Here is a 13,044-nt window from a genome sequence, read left to right as displayed (position 1 = left end):
GTGGGATGCGTGGGCCATAGATTTGCGACGGGAGGTGGAGACCAGGGATCGTCGCCTTCCCATTGCACCGCAATTTAGTCGAGGTTGGATGAGGCCTACGCCAGCCTTCCCGCCCAGAGGCCAATGGAGGCCCTTAAGAGGCCTATTAGCAGCCACTTAAGGGCCTCTTGCCACCTTTCCACTGCCGCTGGCTTAGGGTGGCCTCCGCCACGCAGGGAGGATGCCCAGTAAAATAAGGTGACCTCACTACTAGCTTGGTGGGGTGGGGGGGGGGCATCCTCTGTGGGCAATCTCTGGCCCACTGAGGGCCCACTCCAGCAAACAACTCACCTCTCTGGACAACCCCTCCCTCTTTACTCAATGCCCACCCACCCCCACCAATCCCCTCATCACCGGGGCCTGTTGGACTGGCCGCAGCAACCTATCTTACTTACCTCATAAGCAGGGATGCCCTTGGGTGCTTGTAGCATGCACAAGGATTCCTAAAATGGAAAATCTCCCCATCACCGCACAGAAGAGGGCCACTTGGCCCATCAAGTCCATGCTGGCTCTCTGTAGAGGGTTCCAATCAGTCCCATTCCCCTGCTCTATCCCCGTAGCCCTGTAAATTTATTTTCCTCAAGTGCACATCCAATTTCCTTTTGAAATCATTGATTGTCTCCGCTTCCACCACCCTTATAGGCAGCGAGATCCTGGTCATTATGACTTGCAGTGTAAAAAAGTTCTTCATCACATTCCCCCTGCATCTCTTGCCCAAAGCCTTAAATCTGTGTCCCCTAGTTCTTCTACCATCAGCTAATGGGAACAAATTTTCTTTGTCTACCTTATATAAACCTGTCATAATCTTGTACACCTCTATCAAATCTTCCCTCGACCTCTTTTGCTCCAAGGAGAACAACCCCAGGTTCTCCAACCTAACCTTGCAGCTAAAACCCCTCATCCCCGAAACCATTCCGGTAAATCTCCTCTGCATCCTCTCAAGTACTCTCACATTTTTCCTAAAGTGTTGGTGACCAGAACTGGATGCAATACTCCAGTTGTGGCCGAATCGGAGCATTATAAAGATTCAGCACAGCTTCCCTGCTTTTGTACTCAATACTTTTATTTATGAAGGCCAAGATCCCATATGCTTTGCTAACTATTCTCTCAATATGTCCTGCCACCTACAAAGATCTATGCACATGAATCCCCAGGTACTTTTGTCCATGTACACTCATTCGAACTGTGCCATTTAGTCTATATTGCTCCTCCCTATTCCTTCTGCCAAAATGTCTCACCTGACAGTTCTCTGTATTAAATTCCGTCTACCACTTGTCTGCCCATTCTGCTAGCCTATCTACAACCTGTTGCAGTCGATTTATCTGCCACACCTCCAAGTTTGGTATCATCTGCAAAGTTTGAAATTGCACTGACCCTTGGGGAACACCACTGTATACCATCCTCCACTCTGAAAAACAACCATTTACCACAACTCGCTTTTTTCTGTCCTTAAACCAATTTTTATGCAAGCTGACGCTGACCCTCTTATTCATGAGCCTCAATTTTGTTAACAAGCCTTTTATGTGGTACTCGTTAAGCACTTACATAAAATCCATATCGACAACATTCATTATTTTCCTTTCAACAACCTTCTCTGTTACTTCAGCAAAAAATTCAATTAGAATAGTCAAGTATGATCTGCCTTTTACAAATCCATGCTGGCTCTCCTTAAATCTCTCCAAGTTCCTGTTGATTTTTTTCTTGATTACTGTTTCTAAAGCCTTACCACCACTGATGTTAAACTGACTGGCCTGTAGTTACTGGGAATGTCCTTACACCCTTTCTTAAATAAGGATGTCACATTTGCCATTCTCCAATCCTCTGGCACCTCCCTTGTATCTGGGGAAGATTCGAAGATTATGCCAAGCCCTTCCACTATCTCCATTCCTACTTCCTTTAGCAATCTGAGATGCAAGCCATCCGGACCAGGTGACGTATCCATGCTAAGCATAGCCAGCCTTTGCAGTACATCCTGCCTATCAATTTTCATCCCATCCATTACCTCTACCATCTCCGCTTTTACCAAAATTTAGTCAGCATTCTCTTCCTCAGTAAACACCGATACAAAGTACACATTAGGTATTCTACCGTTGCCCTATGCCTCTAAGCTTGTATCACCCTCTTGGCCCCAACCCACCTCTTACGACCCACTTACTATTTGCATTCCAGTAGAAGATTTTTGTGTTTCTTTTTATGTTAACTGCCATTCTATTCTCATATTCTCTCATTACCAGTCTTATTTTCCTCTTCACTTCACCTCTCAACTTACTGTATTTGACCTGGTTCTCACTTGAAGAATTAACTTGACATACAACATACACCCTCTTTTTTTGTTTCATCATATTCACTATCACCCTCGTCATTCATGGAGGCCAGGCCTTGGTTCCCTTACCTTTCACCTTTTTTGGAATGCACCTAGCCTGTACCTGAAACATCTCCTCTATTGTTCCAGTGCAGTTTTTCCTGTCAACCTTGGTTTCATTTTATCCTTGCTAGATCCCCTCTCATACAATTGAACTTAGCCCCCTTCCAATTTAGAAGTTCTACTTTAGATTTCTCCTTGCTGTTTTCCATAAATAATCTAAGCCTTATGATACAATGATTCCTCTTATCTAAATGTTCCCCACAGACACTTGGTGCACATGGCCCACCTCATTCCCCAGCACCAGATCCATTAATACCTCCTTCCTAGTTGGACCAAGAACATAACTGAGCAAGGAAGTGCTCCTGAACACATTTCAAAAATTCCTCCCCCTCCTTTCCCTTTACTCTAACATTATCCCAATCGATATTTGGGTAATTAAAGTCCCCTAATATCACCACTCTATAGTTTTTGCAGATCTCTATGAGCTCCCTGCAGATGTGCTCTTCTATCTCTCTCTCACTATTTGGAGACCTATAAAATACCCAAGTAATGTGATCAACTGTTTGTTCTCAACTGTAACCAAATGGATTCTGTCTTTTACCCCTCAAGGACATTCACTCTTTCCAACACTACCACGTCTTCCCTAATCAGTACCGCCACCTCACCCCCTTTTCTCCTTCCCTATCTTTTCTGAACACTTTATATCCTTGAATATTAAGTGCCCAGCGCTCACCATTTTTAAGCCATGTTTCCATTATTGCCACTGCATCATATTCCCACACGGCTATTTGTGCTTGTAACTCACCAACTTATTCATCACACTTTGTGTGTTTACATACATGCATTATAATCCAGTCTTTGTATTCCTCATAGTTTTTCTCTGGTATTATCCAACACTTTCACTCCTTTATGCACTTTATTCCTCTTTTCTCATTCTATATGCTGGTGCCCATCCCCCTGCCAATTTAATTTAAACCATCCCCAACCACACTAGTGAACAACCTTCCAAGCACATTTGTCCCAGACCTGTTGAGGTGCAATCCATCACTTTTGAATAGGTGCATCCTGCCCCAGAATTGGTTCCAATGTCCCAAGAATCTGACACCCTCACTTCTGCACCATACCTCAAGCTATGCATCGATCCTCCCTATCTTCCTATTTCTACCCTTGCTAGTGCATAGCACTGGGAGTAATCCAGAGATTGCTACCTTTGAGGTCCTACTTTTTAACTTTCTCTCTAGCTCCTGAAAATCTGATCGTAGGACCACAATGCAAAAAAAGAGAAACACTGTGGAGGGAAATGGGATGAGAAGATAGGTCAGATATGGAACTAGGATTGACTGATAAAGGCACAATGGACGATATGGACTCCTTGCTGTGATGAAACTTCTATAGTTCTACAAGTTAGCATAATTGAAGAAAATGTTATGTCTCTTAGAACCATAGAATTTTACAGCAAAAGGAAACCATTCAGCCCTTCACACCTGTGCCAGCTCTGTGAAAAAGCTATCTACTTAACCTATTACCCTTCTCTTTTGTCTGGATTAGGAATTGTATAGGATGGCAATGACTGGGAAGTGGCTTTTTTGTGAGAAACCTAGGCTCTTAATAGTCAAAAGCAAGGTTGTAAAAAACATGAGAGAAAATAACATGAATCAAGAGCCAGTGATTAGTTTAAAAGCAAAATACTGCGGATGCTGGAAATCTGAAACAAAAACAAGAAATGCTGGATTCACTCAGCAGGTCTGGCAACATCTGTGGAAAGAGAAGCAGAGTTAACGTTTCGGGTCAGTGACCCTTCTTCGGAACCAGTTCCGAAGAAGGGTCACTGACCCGAAACGTTAACTCTGCTTCTCTTTCCACAGATGCTGCCAGACCTGCCAGTGATTAGTTGATGCCACAAGTTTAAGTTTTAAAAGTCTGCGGACTGTAGGAGGAAAAGAAGACCGATGGAGATAATGGGTTTCATATTTCAATGGGAAAGATTGAGTTAGAGTGGAAAATAATACAATGAATCTTGATTTAACACTAACAATACATAGGCAAGGAAATTCTAAGGCCATCAGTGTCCTTTTCGTGGAGTTTATTGTGCTTGCAATTTAGAATGCTGCTGTCATATTCCAATACTGGTTTGTATTTCACCGACTACATTTTCTATACCTGTACTCTGATTTCCTCCTCCACCTCTTTGCGTTTTTCTTCCTTGATGAGTTCAGCAACATGTTTCTGGGAGAAGTTCATGAGCTCATCTCGGTTCTGCCATATTACTGCAGTTCAGGAAGAAGAAAAGAATTTGAGGCTCTGCTTAAAAAGCAGATGGTCAACATTTTAAATAACACGACCAATGATTTTCATTTTTTTTGCCATGCATAAACAGGTAACAGGACAAAAATTGGCCCCCCCACATTTCTGTCATTTCATATTGTGTAATGAGTTAGAATGGCTATTCGTTGTGGATTGAAGTCATAGAACACAGGTTCCTGTGACTCTCTGTATGAGGAGATCCAGAACCGCCACAGAGAGGGAAGAAAATATCAAGGGTCAGATCACTCTGATCTATTCCAGCATGAGCCTGTTTACAGATGACAAATAAGCAAGGTAGGCAATTGTTTTGCAGTAGATTCCCTCTTTGGTTAGATATAAATGGTACTTTCCATCAACAGATGCAATAGGGTGGGGAGTTAATATATCTGAAAGCCTGAAGCATAAAATAATGATATAATATGAAAAAATAAGTTTCTAGGTCATAACATGACATATGGAGAAACAATCCATTCAGCTAGCTGATGCCTGTTTCCAAAATGGAGATATTCAATATAAAAAGTGTAAATGGTATATAAGCATAGTTTAAAAAAAATCACAAAAAGTAACTCATAAAATACATTTAGAAATTTGGTGAGAATAGTGGGAAGTGTCACTCTGTGGGCTGGACTTTACCGAGCCCTCACGTCATGATCCGTGGCGGGGTGGGGGGAGGGGACCTGAAGATGGCTCCAGATGAGGCCCGCCATGGACTTCGACACCACGAGGGCCCAGCCCGATCCTCCCGGTGGCGGCGAGGCTTCGTGGCGCCCACCCCCACCCCCGCTGGTCAACGAGACCACAATTTAAATATGCAAATTAATAAAATTAATGAATTTACAAACAGTTACCTCCAATCTTGAGGGCTACCGCGATCTTTGGCGCGGCGCCCGGCATTCCCGCGCCTTCAGATTCCCATCAAGGGAAACGCAGTGCCACACTGGTGGGGAGGGGGGCGGAGGTAAGTTTATCAGTGCGGGGTGGGAGGGGAACGGGATCAAATAAATGTAATGGTTGTCGAGGATGGTTGGAAGGGTTGAACTTAAACTTTGTGCAGTTTGGAAGTCAGATGTTAAAGGTAAGTGTTTTGGGATGGAAGGGCAAATAGTTATTGTAATTGTTATTTGGGGAGTGGGAAAGGGGCATTAGAAATTTACTTATTCAATTTTGGTGGTTAGAACTTTAAAAATTTAAATTGGGCGGCTGGGCTGGCTGCCCTTTAAAAATGGTGCCAGCGCCTGCGCACAGCAGTTGACGCTATTGCCGAGGACAGACAGCCCGGCCCCTACATGAGATTGGCGGTGGGGGGGAGGGTGGACGGGCCGTCCTGCTGGCTATTTAAATGAGCCGCCACACGTGAGATTGCGGCGGCTCTTTGATGTGCGGCCCGCCATTTTTTGAGCTCGTCGCATCCAGCCCTATTTTCCTGCAGTGAGTTGACCAACATTGACAACGGGAAACAAGCTGGATTAACCCCTTAACAAAGATATGTGATATCCATTTACAATGTCATAAAGGCTGCCTCTGGGAAATTTACAATATTACAAAGGTTCCCTCCCATATCCCTCCGATTAAAGACAGGATACCAATTTTAAGAGCATTTTGGTTGTTCCTGGAGACAGAGGTCCTTGAAATATAACCTTACACTTTTACTGGTATATTTTTCTAAGAACCACCTAAATTCCATACCTTGCCAATCAACATTGCCCATTAACAAAAAGCAATAGTTGAAAAGATGACTTCTATAAACTAAAGTGCATTGGGAGTCCCAGAAGGGCACAGACTGGATTTTAAGTAGTGTTGTTTACAAAGTCAGTGGAGATAATATAGTTTTCTTCAAGCAAAGTGGCCTTACTACTGGTAAATAGTCAAATAAACCTCAAGTGATAATACATGAACACAATCACAGATGGCATCTTTAGGCACCTGAACACTTTCAAATTCTCTGGGGACCCAAATGCAAATTATGTTCATTTCTGTTATACGTGCAAACCACCTTGTTTTAAATTGCACAACTGAAGTCTATTAGTCATCTATGCAGCTTTACTTGAACGCATTAATGAACACATATGCAAAAGAATGTGCGTGACCTCCCAGTTTAAGTTTTTTTGCCAAGAATTTTATCTGTGCACAACATGGGAGAGGCCAACCTCACATGCCAGGGTACTAACAAGCATGGAAACATAAGAATATAAGAAAAAGGAGCAGGAGCTGGCCAGTCAGCCCTTCAAATCTGCTTTGCCATTCAACAAGATTCTGACTGATCTTCTACCTTACCTTCTGCACTATCCCCATATCCCTTTAGTATCCAAAAATCTATCAATCTGTGTCTTGAATAAATTCAAGAACTGAGCATCCACAGCTGTGAGGTAGAGAATTCCAAACATTCACAAACATTTGACTAAGAAATTTCTCTGAATGGTCAAACCCTTATTTTGAGACTGTGACCCCAAGTCCTGGACTCACTAGCTGGGGAAATATCCTCCCAGCATCTACTTTGTCAAGCCCCTTAAGATTTGATATGTTTCAATGAGATCTCCTTTCATTCTTCTGAACTCTAGGGATTATAGGCCTAGTGTACTCAGTTTCTCCTCATAGGATAATCCCTCATCCCAGGAATCAGTCTAGTGAAACTTTGTTGCACTCCTCTTAGGCAAACATATCCATCACTAGGTAAGGAGACCAAAACTGTACATAATACTCTAGATGCAGTCTCACCAAGGCCATATATAATTGCAGTGAGACTTTTGTACTCTTATACTCCAATCCCTTCGTAATAAGGACTAACATACCATTTTTTTTCAAATTGTTTGCTATATTTGCGTGTTAATTTTCTGTGATTTGTGCACAAGGACACCCAGGGCCCTTGGAAAATCAACATTTTCCATTCTCTTACCATTTAAAAACAATTATGCTTTTCTATTTTTCCTACCAAAGAGGATAACTTCTCACTTCTCCACATTATATTTCAGCTGCCATGTTCTGTCCCTCGCACTTAACCAGTCTGTAACCTTTTGCAGCCTCTTTGTGTCCTCCTCACAGCTTACTTTTCCAATTAATTTTGCCCTCTTGTAAGCCATTGATATAAACTGCAAGCAGATGAGGCTCAAGCACTGACCTTTGTGGCACTCCACAAGTTATACCCTGCCATCTCGAAAATTGCCAGTTTGTTCCTACTTTTTGAATTCTGTGTTCTCCGGTCCTCAATCCATGCTAATCCCATGAGCCCTAATTTTGTATTAAAAATCTCTCACATGGCACCTCATCTTTGCTTTTTGAAAATCCAAATTCACTACACCTATTGGTTCCCCCTTATCTGCCCTGCTACTTACTCTCCCAAAATACTCTAACAGCCTTGTCAAACACTATTTCCCTCTCATAAATCCATGTTGACTCTGCCCAATTATGTTGTGACTTTTTAAGTGCCCTACTATCATGTTTCTCATAATAGATTCAAGCATCTTCCCAACGACTGATGTCAGGCTAACTGGCCTACAGTTCCCTGTTTTCTCTCTCCTTCCTTTCTTGAACAGTGGGGTTACATTTGCTACCTTACAGTTCAAGGGGCCGTCCCAAAATCTAGGGAATTCTAGAAGATCAAAGCCATCTAGTGGGCTGGATTTTGTTTTCCTGATGCCGGGTGTGGCAGCGGGTGCAGAAAATGGTGGCCGCCACCAAGCCGCCGTGATTCCGCAGTAGGCGGCTACTTCACATATTGATGGCAGCTGCCGCCCCAAATCATCTTGTGGGGGCCGGCTCAGTGACACCGTGAATGGCGTCATCTGATGCAGGAGCAGGTGCTGGCGCCATCTTTAAAAGGTAGCTAGCCCGGCTTTCAAGCTCTGCCTGCATTGCTCTGAAGTTTGCTGGAAAAATAAGTCAGGATTGTTGCAGAAATTAATCATTCATCAAGCGGCACTACTGGGCACCTCTGGTCATGGCAGAGGGCCGAGCAAAGGTGACTCCACAGTTCAGTGATACCTCCCTGCTTATTCTCCTCCAGGTTGCAAGGGAAAGGTGGGAGGTTCTTTTCCCCAGAGATGGCAAGAAGAGGACCTCCCGCCTGACCAGGCAAGCCTGCAAGGAGATCACAGAGGAGGGCAGCAGCCATGGGGTCAGCTGACAAAACTGAGTCCAGAGGCCGGAAGAGGGTCAATGACTTCCTGTGCTCAGTAATGGTAAGTGGCACATTTCAAAAGTGCTCAGTGTAATCTGGTTGGCACTACACTGTATGCCACATGGGTGCCACTGCCATTTCATAGACAGGGAGGATTGATGGCACGACTGGCTGCATATGCAAATCAAGTGTCCCTCATTAGTACCTGAAGCATGTCACACCCATGACAGGGTGAACCCATATGCCAGACAAAGCACCCTCCGGGTTGTTGATGAAGTGCCCATATTGGTACAACCGTGATGTTAATGTCTTGCAATGGTCTAGATCTGCATTTGAATTCAATTAATAAATCTGGAATTAAAAGCTAGTCTAACGATGGCCATGAAATCATTGTCGATTGTTGTAAAAACCCATCTGGTTCACGAATGTCCTTCAGAGAAGGAAATCTGCAGTTCTCACCTGGTCTGGCGAACATGTGACTCCAGACCCACAGCAATGTGGTTGATTCTTAAATGCCCTCTGAAATGTCCTAGCAAGCCACTCAGTTGTATCTAACTGCTACGAAATCAATAAAACAGAATGAAACCGGACAGACCACCCGGCATCGACCTAGGCACCGGAAACGACAACTGCAAACCCAGCCCTGTCGATCCTGCAAAGTCCTCCTGCCAAAGTTGGGAGAGCTGTCCCACAGACTAGTCAAGCAACAGTCTGACATAGTCATACTCACGGAATCATACCTTACAGACAATGTCCCAGACACTGCCATCACCATCCCTGGGTATGTCCCGTCCCACCAGCAGGACAGACCCAGCAGAAGTGGCGGTACAGTGGTATACAGTCGGGAGGGAGTTGCCCTGGGAGTCCTCAACATTGACTCTGGACCCCATGAAATCTCCTGGCATCAGGTCAAACATGGGCAAGGAAACCTCCTGCTGATTACCACCTACTGCCCTCCCTCAGCTGATGAATCAGTACTCCTCCATGTTGAACACCACTCAGAGGAAGCACTGAGGGTGACAAGAGCACAGAATGTACTCAGGGTGGGGGACTTCAATGTCCATCACCAAGAATGGCTCAGTAGCACCACTAATGACCGAGCTGGCCGAGACCTAAAGGACATAGCTGCTAGACTGGGTATGCGGCAGGTGGTGAGGGAACCAATAAGAGGGAAAAACATGCTTGACCTCGTCCTCACCAATCTGCCTGTCGCTGATGCATCTGTCGATGACAGCATTGGTAGGAGTGACTACCGCAAAGTCCATGTGGAGACGAAGTCCCGCCTTCACATTGAGGATACCCTCCATTGTGTTGTGTGGCACTACCACGGTGCTAAATGGGATAGATTTCGAACAGATCTAGCAATTCAAAACTGGGCATTAATGAGGCACTGTGGGCCATCAGCAGCAGCAGAATTGCACTCAACCACAATCTGTGACCTCATGGCCTGGAATATTCCCCACCCGACCGTTACCATCAAGCCAGGAGACCAAGCCTGGTTCAATGCAGAGTGCAGGAGAGCATGCCAGGAGCAGCACCAGGCATACCTCAAAATGAGGTGTCAACCTGGTGAAGCTACAACACAGGAATAATTGCATGCCAAACTGCGTAAGCAGCATGCGATAGACAGAGCTAAGCGATCCCATAACCAACGGATCAGATCTAAGTTCTGCAGTCCTGCCACATCCAGCCGTGAATGGTGATGGACAATTAAACAACTAACTGGAGGAGGTGGCTCCACAAATATCCCCATCCTCAGTGATGGGGGAGCCCAGCACATCAGTGCGAAAGATAAAGCTGAAGCTTTTGCAACAATCTTCAGCCAAAAGTGCCGAGTTGATGATCCATCTCGGCCTCCTCCTGAAGTCCCCAGCATCACAGATGCCAGATGTCAGCCAATTCGGTACACTTCACGTGATATCAAGAAACGACTGAATGTACTGGATACTGCAAAGGCCATGGGCCCTGACATTATTCCGGCAATGATACTGAAGAGCTGTGCTCCAGAACTTGCCGTACCCCTAGCGAAGCTGTACCAGTACAGCTACAACACTGGCATCTACCCGGCAATGTGGAAAATTGCCCAGGTGTGTTCTGTACACAAAAAGCAGGACAAGACCAACCCGGCCAATTACCGCCCCATCAGTCTACTCTCAATCATCAGTAAAGTGATGGAAGGTATCATCGACAGTTCTATCAAGTGGCAGTTGCTGAACAATAACCTACTCAGTGATGGCTATCCCCACATGCCTTTGACTAGTTTGGGCCCAGATTCTAGTTCAGACTAGTTACCCTCCCATACTGTAACCTCTACAATAGCCACCATAGTTAAACAAGTCATGGGAAAATCTATTGAAGAGATACCAATGCTATTGCCTGCCATTAAGATGATACTGAGAATTCCAAAAAATTTACAACACATCAAGGAAGAATGGGTTCCGCCAGGGCCACTCAGATCCTGACCTCATTACACCCTTTATTCAAACATGGACAAAAGAGCTGAACTCAAGAGGTGAAATGAGATTGACTGCCCTTGACGTCAGGGTAGCATTTGACTGAGTCTGACATCAAGGAGCCCTAGCAAAACTGAAGTCAATGGGAATCAGGGGGAAACTCTCCGCTGGTTGGAGTTATACCTAGCGCAAAGGAAGATAGCTGTGGTTGTTGGAGGTCAATCATCTCAGCTCCAAGAGATTACTGCAGGAGTTCCTCAAGGTCGTGTCCTAGGCTCAACCATCTTCAGCTGCTTCATCAGTGACCTTCCTTCAATCATAAGGTCAGAAGTGGGGATGTTCGCTCATGATTTCACAATGTTCAGCACCATTCGCGACTCATCAGATACTGAAGCAGTCCTTGTAGAAATGCAGCAAGACCTGGACAATATCCAGGCTTGGGCTGATAAATGGCAAGTAACATTCATGCCACACAAGTGCCAGGCAATGACCATCTCCAACAAGAGAACAGCTAACCATCTCCCCTTGATATTCAATGGCATTACCATCGCTGAATCCCCCACTATCAACATCCTAAGAGTTACCATTAACCAGAAACTGAATGGGAGAATAGCCAGATAAATACCATGGCTACAAGAGCAGGTCAGAGGCTGGGAATCCTGCGGCGAGTAACTGACCTCCTGACTCCTCAAAGCCTGTCCACCATCTACAAGGCACAAGTCAGAAGTGTGATGGAATACTCTCCACTTGCCTGGCTGGGTGCAGCTCCAACAACACTCAAGAACATCGACACCGAGGACAAAGCAGCCTGCTTGATTGGCACACCATTCACAAACATTCACTCCCTTCACCACCAACGCACAGTGGCAGCAGTGTGCACCATCTACAAGTTGCACTGCAGCAACGCACCAAGGCTCCTTAGACAGCACCTTATAAAACCCGCAACCTCTACCAACTAGAAGGACAAGGGCAGCAAATGCATGGGAACACCACCACCTGCAAGTTCCCCTCCAAGTCACACACCATCCTGACATGGAATTATATCACCATTCCTTCACTGTTGGTGGGTCAAAATCCTGGAAATCCCTTCCTAACAGCACTGTGGGTGTACCTACTTCACATGGACTGCAGCAGTTCAAGAAGGCAGCTCACCACCACCTTTTCAAGGGCAATTAGGGATGGGCAATAATGCTGGTCTAGCCAATGATGCCTACATCCCATAAATGAATAAAAAAAGTTTGCTCTTCCAGAAGAGGGCCCACAATATTAGGGAGACATTCAGGACAGGAGGTGATATGTCCGACATGAGGCCTCCTTCGCAAGCCAAGGAGGAGGCCCTGGAGTTAGCCAGGGGTCAAGGAGCACATGCCATCTCGGACGTAAAGCTCAGGGTCCCGGTTGAAGAGAGTGATTATTGGCAAACACAGAATGATTCCAAATTTACATCTCCTTTGCCGATGCTATGCTGCTATCATTGCAACATGTGCACCACAATACCTACATGTTTGTTCTTCACATTTTATCTTGCAGGGTGACGGTCGGAAGTGGCCCCAGAGACCCAAAAAATGATGAGCACCTCTGAGGAAGAGACACACTTTGAGGATGAACTGTCCCAGGGCACTCCTGCACCTTCCACCAGCGCAGATACTCTCACCTTGGAAGGCATTCAATCGGAATTAGATTTGGAGTCACAAGCCGGTGAGAGCACAACACATGCCGCTGAGCAGCTGGATAAGGCTGAGACAGCCGAGGCCTCTGACAGTTGGAGG

At 45.2% G+C, this 13,044-nt stretch overlaps 1 protein-coding gene across 2 annotated transcripts in view; it reads right to left on the bottom strand.

Moving 5' to 3' along the window:
* The window catches only part of iqca1 (IQ motif containing with AAA domain 1), a 305,109-nt gene that overhangs the window by 119,543 nt on the left and 172,522 nt on the right, over window positions 1-13,044 (bottom strand). For both annotated transcript variants that reach the window (XM_068034609.1, XM_068034610.1), the window contains one exon: window positions 4,565-4,671. In XM_068034609.1, coding sequence (XP_067890710.1) covers window positions 4,565-4,671 — 107 coding nt within the window. The remainder of the gene's footprint in view (window positions 1-4,564; window positions 4,672-13,044) is intronic.

This window comes from Heterodontus francisci, chromosome 7, assembly GCF_036365525.1.
Source record: "Heterodontus francisci isolate sHetFra1 chromosome 7, sHetFra1.hap1, whole genome shotgun sequence".
Taxonomy (NCBI): Eukaryota; Metazoa; Chordata; class Chondrichthyes; order Heterodontiformes; family Heterodontidae; genus Heterodontus; species Heterodontus francisci.
Note: the sequence above shows the minus strand (reverse complement) of the source record. Positions and strands in the feature narration are given on the sequence as shown.